We start from the raw sequence: 22,591 nt of genomic DNA on the forward strand, positions 1-22,591 counted from the left end.
TTTATAGGCTTTTTCTGGGTTCTCTTTTTAAAAACAGCTCCAGTAGGAAACAATTCTAAGGATAACAGGTGTCTCTTCTTAAAATGGCGATTTCAGTAAATTCAATTTTCTTAATAACAATAGCTGAAATCTGAAATTTAACTTGAAATTGGTTTTCACACACTGGCTCTTAGGCAAGGTGACTCTCTCCAGTGCAGGTCGCTAGAGATACATTCCTATATGTTTATAGCTCTGCTCTTGAAATGTAAATACGTGGAAAATATTAAACATGTAAGATCGACTATACCAGAGCAAGATAATACTATACCTTAATTATCTCAAGTTAGGGAATTCAGTTACTTTCTCAGCAATTTCAATGCCACCATAAAAAAGGAAACTATTTTCACAAATAGGTCTTGGAGATCGCTATGTTTAATTAGGTAAATGCTTATTCAGTGGGAATTCTGATTATCTTATTTATTCTGCAGTTCTTTGAACTGAAAAGACCAACTGATGTTCACACCAAACTCAAACTTATTCTAGAATCTCTGATGAAAAAAACCACGCAAAGCAGTTTATTATTTCACACATACAAAATGACCTGGAGAGAAAGCATATCTTGTCTGAGGAAAGGAAAATGGAAGTCATGTTGTTTAAATGGTCAATAATTAACTGCTGATTAATCAAAAACAAAGCTCTGCTATAACAATTTGGCAAAGCACATGCCAAATGGCAACCAAAACCCCTTTGAAAAACCCACCGGAAAATATCCACGTTACACTGAATGAGGTTCATTCAGATCTCAACAGAAATTCATTTTTAGATAGGGAAAAAAAAAATGTAGCATGAAAACTACAAATTCTATCACCCAAAAGAATTTCTTTAAGGTAAAAAAAGAAAATCTCAGTAGCACTGAAATTAAAAAGTAAAATGAATAAAAAATAGTTCTGGCAAGAAAAAGGAAACTTCAGAGTGATACAAAGAACAAAGAAGTAGAAAGACATGTGAACAACTAACCTCACTTAGAAGAACTCTGTTTTGGAAGAAAAGGAAGTTGGTAATACTTGGTATTATCCCAGAGCTTACATCAAGCTTTAAAAAAAGAAAGTTCCCTCTGGACTCTAAGGTTGGACCTAGTATATAAAACACAGTCGCCCCTCAGTGTCTGCAGGGGATCTGTTCCAGGACCGCCGGGACTACCAAAACCCGAGGATGCTCAAGTCCCTTACATAAAATGACGTAGCATTTGCATATAACTTCCACACATCCTCCCATATACTTTAAATCATCTCTAGATTACTTATGATACCTAATTCAATGTAAGTGTTATGCAAATAGCTGTGAGCGCATGGCAAATTCAAGCTCTCCTTTTTGGAACTTTCTGGAATTTTTTTTTTTTTTTTTTTTAATACCTTTGATCCATGCTTTGCTGAATCGGTGGGCGTGGAACCCGCAGATACGGAAGGCCGACTGTAAGTTGTTTTTTAAGTCTGATTCGTGGGCACTTGCTAACACTACCCAAGTAATATCCAACAGGATGAACGGTACTCAGAAGCCATGCCTCATGTCAATGGAAACTTGCAGTAAGACTTTCTCAAAACTGTTACAAGATATTATTACGTATACATTACATTTAAAGCACAGTTGGAAAGATGGCATTAAGTAAAGCTGAGATGGAAACATTCGAATCCTTGACTGGCTGTAGAAACAATAAGGAAGTGAGGAAAACTCAGACGTTCTCAGCAGAGCAGTGGACTAACAAGTAGCTACTACTTTTAGTTTTTTAGAAATAACTGCTTAGAACAGCAAAGTCACAACAATGTAACAGCTTCCTTATGCAAAGCTTCCATCAATATATAAGGGCGGTAGGGTGGGCACATTTAAATATAAATAATTTTAAAACTGGTATTTTTTAAAGGTTCAAGTTATGGAAAACAGGTGATTAGGCAATTACTTTATGACAAGGGGCTAACTGACAGCCCTGGTGGGATAGTTCTGTCTTCGTCAGATCAGCATGCTTTCGGCCGCTTACCTGGCTTGTGTCGCAGTCCTGTGTATTCTCCGGGAAGGAGAATCGGCACTGACGACCACGGTATATTCTTCGCCGACATCCGCACAGCAGGGGGATCTCATTTTCATTTGGGCCGTATCTTGAGTTTCCTCACAGAGTTAGAAATACACGGCTACATGGCAAAACGTTTTCTTCTTCTCTTGTGACTATGTTGAGTAAAACCTGACATCACTAAATGTGGCGATCTGACACCTTACAGAGAAAACGAGGTGCTGTAACCTGCTGGCTCCGTTTTCCAACTGTGATTTATACGAACCATTAGCACGTCTGCAGTCTACACGTCTACATCTGCCGCCTTACACCCAGACCTGCAGCCTGTAACGTGAAGCCGCAGAGAAGTGAACTGCACTCTGGGCAGAAAGACAGAACTGAATAAAAAAGAGGTTCTCTTCGTTTGTCCTGCAGCTTGACAGCCTTTAAATAAAGGCACTCTCTTCTCCCAAACTGTCCGAGGCTTACAGGGGACTATTGCTGGCCGACACCAACTAAACTCCCGTCGCGGACGCTTTTCTTTGCCCTCCACTTTTCAACTCTGCTTTAAAAATGGACCACGAATAGACGATGGCCTATTCAAAGGCAGTCTTCCGAAAGAAAACTAGTTTTGAACGGATCGTGAGGGCCCGTTCAGGATTTGCAGTGTTTCCCAACCTTACCTTATTATTTTATGTTTTTTTTTAAAAAGGTTACATTGTAGTTTCAAGATATCTCTGGAGTATAAAAGTAGTACTGCTAGATCAGGAAAACGATATGGACATGCATCGCTTCAAAAGTGTTACAAGACCACAAGTTTTAAGAGGGTAAACGTTGTTCTTTGGATTTTACCAAAGTTCATTCAAAACAATGTTTAGACTGTAGGATATTTAAGATAGCTGTTTAAATTTTATATTTTTGTACAAGTTCAGTGGGGTTCTTTTAGAAGAATCAAAAGACGTGAAAACAAGGGTAGCTTCTTGCCCCAGATTTTGATGAGTTTTGATACATCTTTGACAAACATTATATTTCTTCTTTAATGATGTTCCTCAAACAAAACCGTTAGCAAAATATTTGAATTGCCATGTATAATGTCACATTTTAATGTAAACATCAAATAAAGGTACCAAAATTTTTACTGGAGGGAAAAAAAAAACCTTAAAGCGGCACGACTCTTTATACCACTGGAGAGGGGGGAAGCCAGATTACGAACATTTACACATGCATAGTGAGGAAAAGAAGATTTTACTAAATTCACGCGTGTTTAAAATAGTTATCAAGTCTACTAAGCACCAACAATCCTAAAAATTTTTCAGCTTCATGATTTGTTTAAAAAAAAAACCCACACACTCAAATTAACATTAAAAACAAGCTTAAAGTGTAGCTTGTCCAAAAAATAATTAAGTATGCCACTGTTTTTTTCATGTTACAAAAAACAGTGGCATATGAAATACACCTGCAAAGAATGCCTTTAACTCTATCCTACAGTGGATGGAGATTACAACAGCACATCATACATAGTCTAAAACTATAAAAGTTTTAGAATGCAGCATCTTGTCACCAAAAAAAGCTGATAAAACTTAAAGTATTTAGAAGATGCTGCCCCCTTTTTGTTTTAAAAAATTTTCAATGAATTTAAGCAAAAATAACATACATTTGTACATCAACTGGCCATTTCTGGTACAGAAACCCAGCGTATGGTAATATTACTGAATAAATGTAAATGCTACTTACAATTTTTTTTTCTTTTTAAATACATTTTAGACAAACTTTTTTTCTCCTTTTTTAATAGTTGCACAATTAACCTCTTAGCTGCTAGCTTGATGCAAACATATGTAACAATACACAAATTTAAAAATAGTTTTTATTCCACATAAAAGCTGTCAAAATTCCGACTCATGTCAAAAATGCAAAATAATGGAATATACTGTAAAAAAAATTAGTTGCAAGTCTAGCAGCAAAGCAATTGAGAACATACTTAATATTAAAACAAAGGGAACTGTGCATCTATAGGTGAAGTCCAGCTATCTTAATTCTACTGATACAAACAGAAATGAAAACTCTCTCCCTGGAGGAAAAAAAAGTGATTATTTAAAATAGGAGTAAAAGCCATTGCTGCCCGATGAGCTCCCCAGGCTGAGTTCCTGGAACAGAGACAGAGGGTCGCTGCTCTTCTTGGCCTGCTCCGGCGGGGGCCTGGGCTTGGGCGGGGCCCGCAGAGCGCTGGCGTACGACATGGCGGGCTTGCTGCCTCCACAGCTCTGCTGGCTGCTGCTGCTGGCCGACTCCGCGATCTGCTTGTTGGGCATGAGTGGGGGGAACTGGCCGAGATGCTGCAGGACGCTGTAATTGAAGGAACTGGACCCCTCGAGGTTTTCAGGCTTCAGATGATCCTCAGGGGGTTTGCCGGTCTTGGGCGGAGCTAGAAGCAGAGAAGAGTAGCACCGATTTAAGGGCAAGCCCAGCGACCCTCAGGCATCTCACGAGCTCAGTGTGTCACAGCTGGTTCTCATCTCCAGGAACTCAGCGACAGGAGAGCCACAAGGACAGACAACTTCTGCCACAACACTCTGCAATCACAACACATCTAACTGAACTTTCTCCACCTCATAAACACTTGGAAGAGGAATTAACTATGTGAACTGAGATATAACTAAACACATAAAAACTAAAGGTCAAGTCTGAAGGTTTGCTTCAAAAAACTAACTTGTACAATTGCACACTTTGCTATTTATTATATTAACTGCTCACAGTTTGAAAATGGGAACAAACAGGTTCTTTCTTAAATAAAAATGAGCTCTATATGCAGACTTCTGGTTAAAACAGCTTCTCTTTATTAACCTAAGAAACAGCAGCACCTGGATTCAATTTCTTAAAAATACTACCTTTTCTTGTAACATGTAAGGAAACATGGAATAAGGTGGAGAAAACTGCTGCAGACTTTACGTCACGTTTCCTATCATCTGCCGAATTCCAAGGTCCTTTAATATTCGACGCCACTCTTCCTAACTAATTTTATGGCCCCCTAAATCATAACTTGTTTTAAACACTGCTTTTGCTTTCAATCTTTTAAAAGTTTAACTAACATTAGATTGGATTAAAATCATAATACATATTCATTGAGGATAACTTGGAAATTACACAAAGGCCAAAGAAGAAAATAAGTCATTCATATTTCCAAATACCAGAGCTAATAAGCCTTAACTTGCTGGTGCATTTTTCCCTAAGGATGTCATATAATGCAGAGATTTCATAACTTTTTAAAGTAATCTCTCATTTTTAGAAATATGGATAATAGTCAATTTTTCACTTTTCTACACTGTGATAAATGTTGTTATAGATAAATATTCCTAAATATTCACGACTGCTCCCTTAGGATAAATCCCTAGAGGTACAATGGCTGGGTCGTATAGTACATACACAGTGAAAGTTTTTGATTAACTATGGCCAAGCTTCCCTGCAGGAAAATACTGCCCATTTATACTCAACCAACGCTTGCTCATTTCCCTACCACATCACAACACTAGTGTTACTACTTTTTTTAACTTTAGCTTATTTTATAAATAAATAATTATCTGGTAGTTCTACTTTGCATGCCTTTGATTTACTGATATTTACGGATATTTTTCCTTGTGTTTATTACCTATTTGTAGAAAGTTAAGGAGAAAAATATTTCATTTTTTACTTTTAGTATTTCATTGATTCAATATGCTAATTTCATATTATTACTTTAAAACTTTAAAAATTCACAAAATTGTTCAAAATTATTTTAAGCCATTTAAGAGCTTTCTGGAACGTTTGCCACCTCTTCTGTCTAAATGTCACTGATTTTGTGAATGAAACAATTGTTTTTAAGAGCATTAGTTTAACAAACACTTCAATATAAAAGTGGCCTGTAACTGCCTAATATACAAAATAAACATTTTACTGGCTGTTCAAAACCTTACTATTTTTATTTACTTTACTAAGTCTTATTTACCCATATTCTCATCTTCACGGCAATATAATCAGAGTTTAGAATGTTTTCATTCTAAATAAATAATAAATACTTACAAAATAATATTTTAGAGGCAGTTTAGCCTGATGCCTACATGCTCATCTAATCATGAATGTAAGATCTCTGTCAATTTGATTTACCATATATGCTCCTGGTAAGACAAACTATTCTTTAAAACTATGAATTTTACTAACCTGGCAACCAATGACTTTTTTCAAAATACGTATCTCTACCTAATCTTTAATTTTCATCTGTGCATAAAAAGAAAATGCTTGATAAAGTATGCCTTGTCACCAAGAGAAGTGAATAGAACCCGAACACATACGTGTTGGAGAGACGATCCCCACCCTCGCTCTGGACACAGAGGTCCCGCAGTGAGACTGGATCACCCCCTCGATCGCACAGGGTCTATTCTCATGATCTCCTCACTCAGCAGGCAGGCATTTACCAAGTGTGATCAGTACCAAAATGGGAAATCCAAAGTTCAAAAAGGTCAGAGACATGAGCTTTGCTCTCAGGCTTGTAATTGTGGAGAAAATATGGCCATATCATGACCTCTTTCAAATTCCAAACCAATATAATATGAACAGTTTCCTTCAACCCAAGAACTGAAGTCTCAAACTTCAGAAAGAAGTTCCCCAAGTGGTGATTATTTTCCTTCTGATTCACCACCGGCAATTGCTACATTCCTCTAAAAATGAAATGAAAATATAAAATAAAATAAAATATAAAATAAAATAAGAAATACGTACATACATACATACTGTTAGACGAGAAGTTGTGCTTCAGGATATTAGTGATTTTGAATTAATTTTTAAATACTTAGCTAAGTGTTACTTTCAACTAAAGAATACCACTATTTGTCTCCTAGCAATGAAGAAAATAATAATTTTATATTTGTGGAGAAGACACCATAAATGACATGTGCTTTGGGCACTTGCTCAGGAAATTTCACCTTTATCAGATTTTTACTGATTTCGGCCAAAAGCTATCTTAAAATTTAGGCAGAAAAACAGGAGAAATGATGTTGTCTTTAAAATAAATTATAATACACAAAACAACTAAGAAGTAACAAATTTTCATCACTTATTTGTAATTTACACGTTTCTCAAATATGATGAGTGCATTTCTGTTAGACCCTGAAAATGACAAAGCAAATCCCAGGCAAAATACAACACTTTATCCACAGAAGGTACTAACGAATGTTTAAAGTTTAAAGATTAAAATGACCGCGTCTCTTGACAGGAAAGAAACCAACACCTTTTTAATGCTTTTTGACCTACCATGTCTACTGTTCTAAAAATATGCTTGTATGGCACATACTCCAAAATGGGTCAGTTACAGGCACAATTGATTCACATTCTAAAGATGAACAAAATTAATTTAAAATACAAAGGTTGATGCTATCAAGGCAGAAATTCACCGCCGGTCACAGACTTGTTCACAAAGATCAATGACTACAGCCTACAAAGAGAAGGCCATATAGATCCGAGAACTCAAACAGTATCATTCTTTACATTCCACATAAAAAAAGAGGGAAACAAAGGAAAGATAAACTGTGCACTCGCCTTCGAGGCTGAAGAAGCCTTCAGCCTTCCCAGCACACAGGTTTACAGCCATATCCATTCCAAGGCCTTCCTATGCCTTCTTTCTTTTCTCCTTTGGACTTGGATTTCTCAGTTCATTAGAATATAAGGAATAAACACTGGATTTCTAAATCTCAAAATGTCAGACTTTACTGGTTTCTCTTATGGCCAAACTCTATTGTGTAGCAAACTGTCAACAACTTTACTGACAATAAATCCTTGAAAAACTGAAATTGACCTAACCAACTGCCACCCCCAACCCAGAAGAAAACACAAAAATCCAGAAAACAAGCTTTTCCCAAGCAAAGGTGATCTGATTTAGAAATACATTTTAGGTTCCCTTACTTCTTTCACGCATTCACAGGTTAAAATGATCAAAATGATCAGTTCCCAAATACGGGTAGGTCTACTTACCTTCCAGACCATAAATATGGAACCAGTATAGTCCTAAATTAAGGTGTATCCTGAGGCAACCCTGCGAGCTACGAGCATTAAATACTGTTCCCAAGATAATAATGCGAACGGAAGGAATGGGAGAAGAAAAACTCCATAAATACCCAGGAGCTGAGTAGTTAAAACTGCAATTGTGGCAACCCCCAACCCTGTCTTACCTATCAACTCTCTGGGCTGAGCTGTCCTGCTGGATCCATTGCACGGAATGTTCTGATAGGGGGTAGATGAGGTGGTGTTTACCCAGGACTCCGGGGAGGAAAAGTTGAAAGAAGGTTGGTTATTATGGTCCTGAAGCTCTTTACACTGGGCAAGGCTGTCTTGAGGAGTGCTTACTTCTTCAGAACAAGGCTGGACTGAGCTAGATGAGATTCTTCTTTGGTACAAGGGCCGACCAGGTCCTCTGGGTTCATACTACACAAAGAAAAAGGACAGTTCATAAACCAGTGAAAACTTACGCCCCACTCTCTTATGCACACAGCAATCTCACTCTATTAAGTAGAAATTCTCAAAAACACTTTCTTCTGTGGCTATCACCCCCCAAAAAGCAGCCTGAGCTGTGGACACGGTGTCAGGAGACCTGGGGTCAAAACTCAGTTCTGGCCCTTAAGCAGGTCTTCCTATGACAACACACGTCTAATTTCTGACTCTGTCTTCCTGTCTGTAAAGTATGGGGCTGAACTACCTGTCTTCAGTTCTAAAGTTCTATCCACATTTTAGGTAACATTAGATTAAGATTAAGAATGAGGAAGCATATCTGCTCAAAATTAAATGGGGAAATTAGTCACGGTCAACTGAATCACAACATCTTGAACACATTCGTCCGTTTGAGACTCATCTCATGGGCCCTTCACAACCTCCCGGTTTGTCATTCCTTAGACCTGATGGTAAGACAGGGTTCCTCCCACCCAACAGAGGTACTCCTGATCGCCCTCTCTGCACGTCTTCCTTCGGAAAGTCTTCGACTGAAATGGAACATTCATTATTCTTCAACAAATCCTTCGTACGTTTGAAACCCAATTCACATTTTTCTCCTCCCTACACTTGCACAACCGAAATTTCTTTAACCCTCCGACAGGATGTATTTGCCAGCATTTCACGATTTTTTACTGCTACTTAAGTGCCCTCCAAGCTCTCGGGCCCCACTGCTGTGGCCATGCTCAGGCTCAGTTCTAAGAGCAGAGGCAATACGGAGTAGCAGTCAGGTGTTCAGTTCTCCCGGCAGCATCACCCGGCAATTGACCTAGCCTCTTGGGAACTTCATCTGTAAATGTGGCTTCCCTGTCCACAGTGCCTGCCTCTTAGGGTTGCTGTGAGACCTGAGCAACTTCAGCATGCATAGCATTTGGCACATAGGAAGGTTTGCTGTTGATGTAACATAAAGGATAAGCTTCCGTGTTACAGAGCTTACATGACAGAATGGGATTGGCTTTTTACTGCCCCCTCTCCCTCCCCCGGAAGTAACAGATTTGCTATTCAGTTTGTGGTCATTATGACTGGGAGGAAACTTTCTTTTACCACCGTTGCTACAGATAACTGGAAATCAGGAATTAGAGGTTAGATTACAAAGAAGAGAGAGAGAGATGGGCACAGAAATAGCAGGATCTGGGGGGAATATAAGATATCACAAGCAGATATTGTCAGGCCAATTAAATGTGGGAATTTGTGGGCCTAAGTATGTGAGAGTAGCGTCATCACGGACGGAACCACAAGGGTACAAACTGGGGAAGGGAATGGGTCTGGACTGGCTGCCCTTGAGCAGAAAGGCAGGAAGTGGAGGGAGGAGAGAACTTCTCTCACTGTTAAGTGAGGATGTCCAGGTCATTTCTACATCTCCACAGTTGTAGCTACTGGATGAGAAAGGCGAGAGCTAATACCTCCATCCCATGAATACCTTTTCTCATGTTTCTATTGTTCTTCTGTCTTTATGTACAGTATCTAAATTCAACTTTAGTTTTACTCTGCTTTAAAGGTATTTTTTTCCAATGGTTAAGATCATTCCAAATTTGATTCCTATTTTCTAGAATAGTAACCATTCTAACTAGTGTCAACTGTGAATTTAATCAGCACATTTGAAATTTCTTCATCAAGGTTATTAACTTATGGTGTTGAGTAGAATAACCAACACTCCTAAACTGCTTTATATTCTGTATGGCTGGGCAATGAATGAATGACTGGTCACAGCAGCTTGTGCAGGGTACCTTTTTTTATCAAGGTTTGTTATGAAGATGATTAGCTCTTAAGACTCAAAGTGAAGTGCTTTTTTTTATTACCACGCCCTGAGTGTTCAGCCCAGTCAGGAACTGTAGGGGATCACATTCTAAAGGCTTTATGTGTGGGCTTCCCTGGTGGCGCAGTGGTTGCGAGTCCGCCTGCCGATGCAGGGGACGCGGGTTCGCGCCCCGGTCCGGGAAGATCCCACGTGCCGCGGGGCGGCTGGGCCCGTGAGCCACGGCCGCTGAGCCTGCACGTCCGGAGCCTGTGCTCCGCGACGGGAGAGGCCACAACAGTGAGAGGCCGGCGTACCGGGGTGGGGGGGAAAAAAAAAGGCTTTATGTGTGAATACTGAAGTACAAAACTAAAATCTGTTATGGCCTCAGAAAACAGGTTATAATAATCCAATTCCCTGGTGATACTCATATGAATTCCAGGCATTAACTTTATAAGCCCCCTTGTGCAATGAACAGATATGTGAACCACAACGCTTAAATGAGGAAAACTAAAAATCAGAAAGCAATGGAAAGCTGATATAAAAGGAGAAAATATTCAATTAAACTTTAAAAGAAATGTGTGTCACTTATATCTTCCAAACTGAAATCCAAAAAAAAATCACACAGTTGACACACACAGTACTTGTGGAGGTATTGTGTAACATGTTTATAACAGCTCCTAAGCAGCTACTGACAAAGATGAATGGGTAGATTAAGTATAAAATACAACTTCAAATGACATTATGAATGCAACTGATCCTCTGTTAGAAAAAGAACCAAAACTTGGCATTGTTTCAATGTTCTTAAAATTAGATATGCTGAAGATTTAATTTATATATATATATATATATATATATATGTGTGTGTGTGTGTGTGTGTGTGTGTATGTACACACACACACTCACACATAATATACATACGTACATATATAATATATAGATGGTCTCCTGGTATACCTACTTCATACAGCACAGATGTAGGTAAATGCATGAAAGTATGATTTGCTACTCTGGAATCTGTCCTCAAAGGTAATTTGAGGATAAGCAGAGAAATCTTGCTGACAACTGAAATGAAATGGTTTATACACCAAATAAATTACCTTGTAGCAGTTTTGTAGTTTTCAGCATACAGACCCTGTACAGGTTTTGTTAATTTGCACCTAGCATTTAATTTTCCTCTGAGCTATTGTAATGGTACTTGCTCTTACATTCTGGTTTCCAATTGAATGTTGCTAATGTATGGAAATGGGATTGACTTGCGTTGACCTTTTACCTCAAAACCTTGCTAAATTCACATTAGTCAAAATTAATTTTTGTTGGTTTGTTTTCTGGGTAGATTCCTTGGGCTTTTTCTACATTGACAATCATGTCATCTGTGAATAGGGACAGTTTTATTTCTGCCTTTCCAAACTCTGTGTCTTTTCTTTTTATTGCTGTACTGCACTGGCTAAGACTTCCAGGATAACGTTGAACAGGAACGTTGAGAGTGGACATCTTAACTCGTTCCTTATCTTAGAAGCGTTCAGCATTCAGTCTCTACCGTTAATCATGATGGTAGCTGTAGGATTTTTATAGGTGCCCTTTAACAGGTTGAGGTAATATCCCTTCTACTTCTAGTTTGCCAAGAGTTTTTATGAGTGGATGTTCTGTTCTGTCAAATGTGTATAGGCTTTTTTTGGGGTGTGTGTGTGTCTACTGATATAATCACGTGATTTTTCTCGTTAGACTGTTAGTATGGTGGATTACACTGATTTATTTTCAAACACTGGACCAGCCTTGCATTCTGGAAATAAGCTCTGACATGATTATGGTGTATTGTTCTTTTTTATATATATTGCTGAATTCAATTTGTTAATGTTTTGTTGAGGATACTGCAATGATGTTCACAGATATGTCTGCAGTTTTCTCTTTCTTGTACTGTCTTTGTCTAGTTTTGGTATCAGAGTAATGCCAGCCATATACAGTAAGTTAAGAAGTGTGCCCTTCTCCTACATTCTCTGGAAGAGACCGTGTAAATTGGTGGTATTTCTTTACATGTTTGGAGGAATTCAGCAGCGAACCATCTGGGCCTGCAGATTTCTTCTTTGGCAGGTTTTTAAACTACAAATTCAATTTTGTTAACAGTTATAAGACTATTCATATGCTATCTATTTAATCTTCAGTGAGTTCTTGTAGTTTGTGGTATTCAGAGAAGTGATCCATTTTATCTAAGTTGCTGAATTTTATGCAAAGAGTTGTTCACAGTATTCCTTTACTGTTATCCTTTTTAATGTCTACTGGATTCAGTGGTATCTCCTCTTTCGTGCCTGATATTGGTAGTTTGTGCTTCTCTCCTTTCCTCTGTCACTCTTGCTAAAGCTTTATCAGTTTTATTGATCTTTCCAAAGAACTGGCTTTGGGTTTCACTGATTTTTCTCTATTATTTTTGTTTTCATTTTTTATTGAATTCTGTTCTCACCTTTATTATGCATCTTTATTATTCCCTTCCCTCTGCTTGATTTTAATGTATTTTATTCTTCCTCTTCTCATTTCTTGGGATAGAAGCTTAGATTACTGATCTGAGACATTTTCTAATTTCCCTTGAGACTTCCTCTTTCACTCATTTATTATTTAGATATATGCAGTTTAATTTCCAAGTCTTGGAGATTTTCTGGTTATCCTTTGGCTATGCATTTCTAGTTTAATTCCATTATGGTCAGATGACATATTTTATTGGTGAATGTGACATCTGCACTTGGAACGATCATATATTCTGCTACTGTTGGTGGGAGTGTTCTATAAATATCAACTAAATGCAGTTGGTTAATCATGCTGCTCACTTTTTCTATATCCTGGCTGATTTCCTGTCTGTTAGATAGATCTATTAAATACTGAGACGGGAGAGTCAAAGTCTCAACCTATAATTGTGGATTTGTCTGTTACTCCTTTTAGATTTTGCTTCACATATTTTGAAGTTCTGTTGTTAGATGCATACACACTTAAGATTGTTATTTCCTTTTAATGTACTGGCCCTCTTACCAGTACTAATGTCCCTCTTGGATAACTTCCTATGCTCTGAAGTTTACTGTGTCTGACACTAATATAGCCACTACAGCTTTCTTTTGATTAGTCTTTTTGCATGGTATATGCCTTTCTCCATCCTTTGCTTTTAACTACCTACACTGTTATATTTTTAACGTTTCTTATAGATAGCATATAATAAGAACTATTTGAAAAACCCATCCTGACAATCTCTGACTTTTAATTGGTATGTTTAGATCATGTATATAATGTAATTACTGATATGTTTAGATTTAAGTCAGTTGTCTTACGTCTTCTGTTTCCTGTTCATTTCCTGTTTTATGTTCCTTTGTTTTCCTTTTCCTGCCTTCTTTTGGGCTATTTGAACATGTTTTTGTAATTTCATTTTAACTTTGTGATTCTATGTCTCCTTATATGATTTTTTAATAGGTGTTCTAGGGATAATGGAATACATACTTAACTTTTCATCATCTACTTAGAATCTATATTTTATCACTTCAGTTGAGACGTAGAAAACTTATTACCATATTCGGTTCTTTACTTTTCCTCTTTATGCTATACTTATAGTTGTTTTATACATTATATCTATATATACTGAAAAACAATCAGACAATGTTACATATTTTGCTCTCAACTGGGAATTTTGATAGAACTCAAGGAGAACAGTTTGTCGTATTTATCCAGATATTTACTGTATCTGCTGCTCAACTTCCATTGCTGATGTGCCTAGTTTCCTTCTGGTATCATTTTCCCTCTGTCTGAAGAACTTCCTTTAACAACTCTTTTAGAGGAGGTCTGCTGGCTAAAAATTCTCTTCGTTTTCCTTTATCAGTAAATGTCTTTATTTTACCGTCATTCCTGAAGGACAGTCTTGCAGCATATACATTTCTGGGTTAAAAGTTCTTTTCTTTCAGCACTTTAAAAATGTTTGCCACTTCCTTCTGGCTTCCATGGTTTCTGATGAGAAATCATTAGTCATTTGAATTACTGTTCTCTAATGAGATGTGTTTTCACTGGCTTCTCTCAAGATTATTTTCTCTGTTTTTTGCTTTTAGCCATTTGATTATAATATGCCCAGGTGCAAATTTCTTTGGCTTTATCCTATTTGGGATTCACTCTGCTCCTTAAGTCTGTAGGCTTATGTCTTTCACCAAACTTGGGAAGTTTTCTGCTATTATTTTGTCAGATATTTTTCAGCATCACATTTTTTTTCTCCTCTCCCCCTTGGACTCTGATGAAATCCAAAGGATTGAATATTCAACCTGTTTTTGTCCCATAGGCCTCTGAGGCTCTGCGTTCCTCCCCACCCCCACACCCCATCCAATCTTTGTTCTTTCTGTAGTCCAGATTAGGTGAATTCTATTGATCCTCAAGTTCACTGGCTCTCTCCTCTGCCATTTCCATTCTGCTATTGAGACCATCAAGTGAGTTTTAAATTTCTGGTTACTGCATTTTTCAGTCTTAAAATGTCTACTTGGTTTTATTTTGTTTTTTAAAAATATCTTCTCTTTCTCTGCTAAGACTTTTTAACATTTGTTTCAAGAGGTCTGTGATTGCTCTTTGGAGCATTTTAATAATAAGACGCTTTAAAGTGTTTTTCAGATAATTCCAAAATCGGTATCATCTTACTGCTGGCACCTGTTGATGGGCTTTTTCTGTGAGAGCTGAGATTTCCCTAATTTCTTATGTACTGGGTAATCTTGGATTGTATTATGGACATTTTAAATATTAACTCATGAGACCCTGGGTTTGTTTAAATCCTACGGAGAATGTTGATACTGATATTTTTGTTTTAGCAGGCAACTGATCTGGTAATGGTAAGTTCCAACCTGTCTTCCGTGGGCTATGGTTTCAAAGTCAGCTTAGTTTTTAAAGCCTTTGTGGTGCTATCTGGATCTGCACTGAGTGCCTGCCACTCTGGATTCAGTCGGTGACCTGGGCAGAGGTCTATCCATCAGCTCAGTTCTCCATGTCTTTGGTATGCTAATTAGGATCTGATCCATGTATGTATACATCAGACCTGGGCCCACAAATTCATAAACAATTCCACAGAGTCACCTTCTTAAGCTCCTCCTCTCCATGAGCTCCCTGGTGATTTCTAGGTCCTTGGGAGCCCCCTTGATAGTCCTCTGACCAGAAACCACCCACTCCCACAACGTGCAGAGTCTAGGGCCAAGGGGCAGGAGGACAGACAGGAAAAGGCAACAAGGTCTGGCCCCACCCTCCTGGCACCACAGGCCCACCAAGCAGAGATGGCTCCTCTCCCTCAGAGCTCTGGCTCCTACAAGCTTTTGCTGTGATCAGGGCCATCACAGTGAAATTTTTGACTCCATATTGCAACGAATCTTTAAGAAACTACTAACTGCCCAGTTTTGGTGTAGTATCAAGGGAGAATATCTGTAATTATCTGAAAAAGTCATTAAACCTTAAAATCCCTTTTCCAGGTACACATCTGCATGACCGAGTTTTCTGCATGTACGTCAACCAAAATGACATACTGCAGAAGATTTGCAAAACTGAAAAAATGGCACTCTTTTCACTACACATCTTTGTTTTGGAAAATACAGTTGTTTTTGTTAACAAGGGATGAGTTTATTATTATAATTTTTAAATGAATTGATATTTATTTTAAATTATTAGTTTTAAACACTGATAGCTTATATTAAAAAAACTGCTGATAGATATTTAAACATCACATAAATAAAAGTTTTTGAGATCCTTCTGACGTGTGCATGAGGCTATTCACTGAAGCACTGTTTTTTTTTTTTTTTTTAATGGAATTGGTGGATCGCTTGGTAAACTCTAATTTTATTTAATTAATTTATTAATTTATATTTTATTTATTTATTTATTTATTTTTGCTGCGTTGGGCCTTTGTTTCTGTGCGAGGGCTTTCTCTAGTTGAGGCGAGCGGGGGCCACTCTTCATCGTGGTGCGCGGGCCTCTCACTATCGCGGCCTCTCTTGCTGTGGAGCACAGGCTCCAGACGCACAGGCTCAGTAATTGTGGCTCAGGGGCCTAGTTGCTCCGCGGCATGTGGGATCCTCCCAGACCAGGGCTTGAACCCGTGTCCCCTGCATTAGCAGGCAGATTCTCAACCACTGTGCCACCAGGGAAGCCCTGAAGCACTATTTTTTAATAGCAAAGGACTGGAAGCAATCCAAATGTCTGTCAATAGGAGACCAGTTCAATAAACCATGGTACAGCTATATAATGAAAGTACTATGCAGCTGTAAAAAGAATGAGGAAGATTTCTAAATACTGCTATGGATGAGCTCTGATCTATCATGATACACAACAACATGTATAACATGCTACCTTTTATCTAAGAAAGGGTGGTACATGTACATACTAAGTATCTGCTTTTATTTTCAAAAAGAAATAATGAGAGGATTAATTTTAAAAAATAATAATTTTTTTCTATAGGGGGAAGGGATAAGGAAGGAGTAGAGTCAGGAATGGAAGTTTAACCTGTGAATATCACTTGTTTTATAATTTGGACTTTGGGACCATGTACTGATAAGTGCTGCTTAAAATCAAAATCAGATTTGAAAACTAAAACCAAATAGAAATAAACTCAAATGTTTATCGAATGAGTGCTATAACCACACATAGAAGAATTATTTCAGATACCTTTAAAATCCAGTTTTTTTTGTTTGCTTGTTTTTCTTTTTTTGCGGTACGTGGGCCTCCCACTGCCGCGGCCTCTCCCGCCGCGGAGCACAGGCTCTGGGCTCGCAGGCCCAGCGGCCACGGCCCACGGGCCCAACCGCTCCGCGGCATGCGGGATCCTCCCGGACCGGGGCACGAACCCGCGTCCCCGACATCGGCAGGTGGACTCCCGACCACTGCGCCAAAAGGGGAGCCCCTAAAATCCAGTATTTTAACTAAATATATCTATGGGATATAGCCTTAGGACAAAATGAACCACACAGATGTCTTCAACTGCATTTATTGCTAATTTAACATCAGTACTGTTATTATGAAACTATTACACACACCCCCTTATCTATCTATATCTTATCTATGTGTATGTATATACATATAAAGCAAATAACTAGTTGTTAGTCATTTATTAGGAACAATGATCTCTAGTGTAAAGTGAAAAACACAAATATTAAAAACCCTATAATCCTTCATTGACCTGGAAATACCAACACGAACTCACGATTTATTTTTCTCTCAAAAAACAAAGTACTTCCCGGCTCTGCCCAGTGGAAAAGCAGGACAAGCAGCACCAGAGCACCTTCAGCACCAGACTACAGTCTCCATCAGGGCTGCCCTGAGAAACCCCTGATTCCTGGTCAGGGGTGGAACATGTACGAGATGAGCTAGAGACATCTTGTCCTGCCTGAAAGCAAGGAAGCTACCAAAGGTCACTGTCAATATGTCAAAGATCACAGCCACCAATATGAAGGGGCTCCCACTGGCCAGAGACATGACAGTGTGTCACACTGTAGAATGGCTACAATGAACTGAAAACTCAAATATATAATGATACCTGAGTCATGATGACATTCCAAAAGAAAAAACGGTGAGGGGAGCCTGAGTGGTCATCTCTGGGGCCTGCTAAGGCACCAATTCATTACTCTGAAAATTTAGGGCAAGAAAACAAAGGGCAAGAGCTACTCATTTTTTTCTATATAGACCAGATGTGAAGGAATGAAACATTTAGTGAGGAGAAGTTCTCTTTCATAGAAGAAAAATAGATACAAAAGAAATTAAAAGAATTTTAAAATCGCCATCTTGCCATCTCTAATGAAACAACAGGTCTAAACAATAGTCATCAATAGCTGCTAAATCTGAAAGGTCTCTGGGAACTTTTAAAATTGGTGGATCAGACTGCTATCATCTGATCACTGATAAACGTTAATCAACTTAACATCACTAAAAGTAGAAACCCAGGTATTATGAGCATCTTCCCCTGTATGCATATGAACATACACCTTCACTTAAAATGATATCTACAACCTGGTAATTTCTCACTAAAATATCACAGATATCTTTTTATGTCATGAAAACTCATTTATTACATCATATTTAATAGCTGCACTTTATTTCTTCACTCATTTAAAGTTGGAAAATTCTAATGCCCGTAGGACCAGGTCTGTAACCTAAACGTGTAATGTAAATCAGACCAGGTGTTGAACAGTATGGAGTTATGCTGTGATAAACTAAAGAATACACGCCTGGTGCTCAAACTAGTCAAATTTAATTTTCTAAAAAACCACTGAACAAGTTAAAAAACACAAATCTGGACTATCAGTCTGTACTCTCTGAGTTTTATCTCATTTCTAGGATATTTAATAATTTTTCAGGACTTTACAAATTTACTGGCCTAAAATACCACTAAATTCCATCGCTTTACATCTGGTTCAACTATAAATTTTCATACAATATGAAGGTTATTGGTTCACTAACAAAATTGATTCTTTGGAGATGCTCACGTTTTTCTTTTAATCTAAAAATATGTTTTTGGCCTGGATTTGTGTGATCCAAGAAGAGGCAATGTAACCTTGACCTAAATTAAAATGTCAGGGACACGCAAAGACTCTGGGGCAGAAATCAGACCTTACTCACTTCTGTATTCCTGGCACCTAAACACCATGCCTAGAACCTAAAAGTCCTCAATAAGTATTCAACAGAAGGATTTAAACGTTTAATGTTGAATACATACCATATTTTCTATTTAATTTCCCCAAGCTTTGAAGAAGAAATTCCTGGCTATAGCACACTCTTGGGCTCTACTAACTTACTTCAATTTAGCTCCCAGTAAGGTTATGATCTTACGTCTAAAGCAATGTGCTACAGTTTTGTCGAGTTACCTAGGAAGAAAGAAACTAGGAGAGGAGTATCACTATAAGATTAAAAGCAATATTAGCAAGCCAGGCAATGTGTGTTGGAAAAACTGTAGTTTGCAACAGTAATGTCTATGGGTTCATGTCACGCAATCTACTGAAAAGGACTTGATAACTCCTGAAACTGTATTTGTTTTTTTAAAGGCGTGATCCCCAGTTAATGGTGGAGACTGGCCCAAGACTCCACTAGAATAATAATAAATGAGCATAAAGGATCTATAACAATCAAGACTGGACGACTGGCCATCAACATAGGACACATGTTTCTGGAACACGTGGAAGACTGTGTCTGTGGAAGAAGGCTGGAGCTGCCAGGTGAGAGGAGAATCGGTCCACTGTGCAGAACTGCAGAGAGGCTCGGGCCTCAGAAACACAAGCTGCAATGCGAAGTGAAGGGCGGACGAAGGGATAAAACTGGGGGGATTAACTGAAAGTCCGCACAGACAACAAGCAGTCTCACTCTGCACTCCTCCGCAACAAGCAGAAGATTTCAAGCATTAAAAGAGCCCCCAGGGAAAAGCCTGCCAGGCAGTGAGTCATTAAGGAAACGTAAAACTCCCAAACTGCTTTTCAGGGACACAGATAATCAAGGGTTGCCGGACATTTAAAGGGAGTCTCCAGCGTAAAAGATGGTCACAGATAAACAGGAAAAAAGGAGGGCCCAGGAAAAAGATGTAGCAATGATGTTTTTAAAATATTTTTTAAATGCTTTTTTAGTTCTTACTAAAAATCTAAGACAAAACAACAACAACAAACTCTCAGCTGGTTTCCTCAGAAAAGGCACTGCATTTATAAAAACAAAAATAAGATGCTATGAAAAAGGAAAAACCTGAGAAGGAAGAACTCTTGGAAATTAAAGAATCTGAGGGCTCAAACGTAAAGTGTGACAGAAGGGTCTGTAGGTAAGATGAAGGAAATCTCAGACAGCAGGAAAAATACAAACATTAAAATGTGAGAGGAAGAAAGAATCTGAAGAATCCAGGAAGTCTAACATCTTATCAGCAGAAGCTTCAGGAAGTGAGAAACGGAGAAGAAAAGCTGGTAGGCAATTAGCAAAGAAATAATACAAGACAGTTTCAAAGAGCTGAAGGGTGTTGAGTCCTTCAGTTGAGCAATTCTGTCCTAAAGACCCTTCTGTAGTCTGGGAGATGCTGGGGGACCTGCTCTGTTCAGTAAAATGGCGTTGAGCCACACGTGGCTGTTGAGCAACTGAAATGTAGTTAGCAGAAACAAGAAAGAGGCGGTTCTATTTCACCGCATTTCACATCACATCGGATCCATCAGGAATCCCTGTAGATCTTAGCTACAAACAGACCTTGAATTTACTTCTCGCCATTACTACCGCTCCATCATAGTCCAAACCACCATCATCTCTCACCTATATAATTATGCCACTCTCCACCATTTCTTTTATATTATTTTAAAATAATTATTTTTAAAATAAAATGCATTATCTTAACAGAAGTTTGAAAACGTCAATGGCACATTAGGTTGTTGAGGTTCAATCATAATAGAAGCAAAAATTTATCTGAATTTTCAAAACCACAGTACATTTATCTCTGGGTTTTGTTTTGTTTTTCTTGAAAGAAAGGTACACTAAAATGAACGTGACTTTGTACCAAAGTGCATTAAAATCAATTTAGGTCTAAATAAAGAAAAATACCATTTGAAAGCATTTCACAGGCAAGGGCACTTACACTCTGCAAACAGTATCTTCCCACCAAGCGATGTTCTTTTCCTACATCCAAACACAAGGTAATAGAGGAGATACTAGAAGGAATGTGCAATATTACATCCAAGAGAGAAATGTCAGGTTCACTGCTGTGACATTTTGAGCTACCTTGACTCATTCTGGCTCTTGTCAACTCTTCTTGAGTGTGAAACAGTCAAGTTATCAATTATAGACCACAATCCCTCTTACGATGAAAATATGTCAGCTTGACATAAATAAAATAGTACACAGAAGTTTACCTTCAACTCATAGCTATGATAACTCTGAAGAATAATTATAACTATGAAGAATCACAGTTATCGTAATTAATTTCAAAACAGAAGGTAATGCCAGAGAATTCTGTTTATAATTTTTAAAGAACATTTTGAGAAATAAATTCCTTATAGTTAATCTTCTGATATTTGAGATCTCCAAGTTAATCATCTGAGCTGTCAAACATTTAGTAGGTAGAACTGGATAGCTCTAAGAATACGGAATTCTAAAATGAACCATCTCCTTCTCTCTCCACCACCATCCCTCCCCTTCTCCGAAAAGGAGAACTTCATATAATTGAAGAGTTAATTATTTGGTCCCAAAAACATGACTTGTCTCACCCCTGGCCTCACCCACCCACCTGCCACGTCCGTCTACTTCACGTAACTGCAATCACTTCCTGCTTTCTCGGAGTAAACCTTATTTGTGGCAAAAGGATATGAACAACAGTGTGATGCTCCAGAAACAACGCGAGACCGGAGGTCAGGAGTCTCAGCTCTGCTGTGATTAGTAACGGCTTAAGCTCTAAGTCCTTCAACATCTCACTGCCTCAGTTTCTTTTTAAAAGGAGGAGTTAGAATAAATGATCTTCAAGGCCTTGACTAATCCCAAAGTTCTAAGTTTTACTTTAAAGCCTTCAAAAAATCAAAGTCTTTGTCAATGACAATACATTTTAACTTTCTATTATTAAAAAGTCCAAACATAATCCATCACCGACCTTAACAGCCATCAACAATTTGATGTATTTGCTAAAATAATTAAAGTGTTATGACATATACAAGCCTATTTAAGTTATTTAAATTCAAAAAACTATAGAGAGCATGCTAACTGACTACAATAGAATGCATTATGGGCAATGAGTTTAAAATTTCAGATTTTCTCCCCACAGAGGGAAATTCCTATGAAGTGCACTGAAAGAGAAGGGCCCGCAAACAAAACTTTGAGAAAAAGATCCCTTGCCTATACATAAAAATACATATATATTTCTGACAGAGAACGCCCTTTTATTTCCACCTACACTTCAGTCCTGTGGGCCCTTAGGCTGTCCAAATATATAAACTATACTTTTCACCTTTTATTTTCTTTCTTCTTTTCTTATTTCCTGACCACTTTTTGTTTCCTGTTGCCTTTGCCCAGTGCTCAGTTTTTTTCCTGAAGAGAAGACTACTCTTTCTACACACATCTCCTGCCGAGCAGACTGCTCCTTTACTTTTAGATGGCAACCCTATCAATGACTGGCATGCAGAATTTAATTTCAGAGTCCTCAGGTCTTAAATAATTTCATTATTTATTCCTTAAAGGCTTATTCTCCTCTGTCGGAGATCCTTAGTCCTGGGTTCAGTATGGACTCCATATATGTTTGTGTGTTTATAAACATTCTTCATGCTTAAACTGTGAATTTGTTATGTTGCTAAACATATGATCATTATTTTCTAAGTCCACTGCTAATATCTCCTTCTAAAAAT

The 22,591-nt window shown here is 38.1% G+C and overlaps 1 protein-coding gene across 1 annotated transcript in view; it reads right to left on the reverse strand.

Moving 5' to 3' along the window:
• Window positions 1-4,107: 4,107 nt before the first annotated feature.
• Window positions 4,108-22,591, reverse strand: part of HELZ (helicase with zinc finger) — a 149,966-nt gene continuing 131,482 nt past the window's right edge. Inside the window, exons 31-32 of the mRNA XM_007455280.1 lie at window positions 8,215-8,467; window positions 4,108-4,442 (exon numbers count right to left, since the gene is read on the reverse strand). Of these exons, the coding sequence (XP_007455342.1) occupies window positions 4,108-4,442; window positions 8,215-8,467 (588 nt within the window). The remainder of the gene's footprint in view (window positions 4,443-8,214; window positions 8,468-22,591) is intronic.

This window comes from Lipotes vexillifer, unplaced genomic scaffold, assembly GCF_000442215.2.
Source record: "Lipotes vexillifer unplaced genomic scaffold, Lipotes_vexillifer_v1.1 scaffold664, whole genome shotgun sequence".
Classification (NCBI taxonomy): Eukaryota; Metazoa; Chordata; class Mammalia; order Artiodactyla; family Lipotidae; genus Lipotes; species Lipotes vexillifer.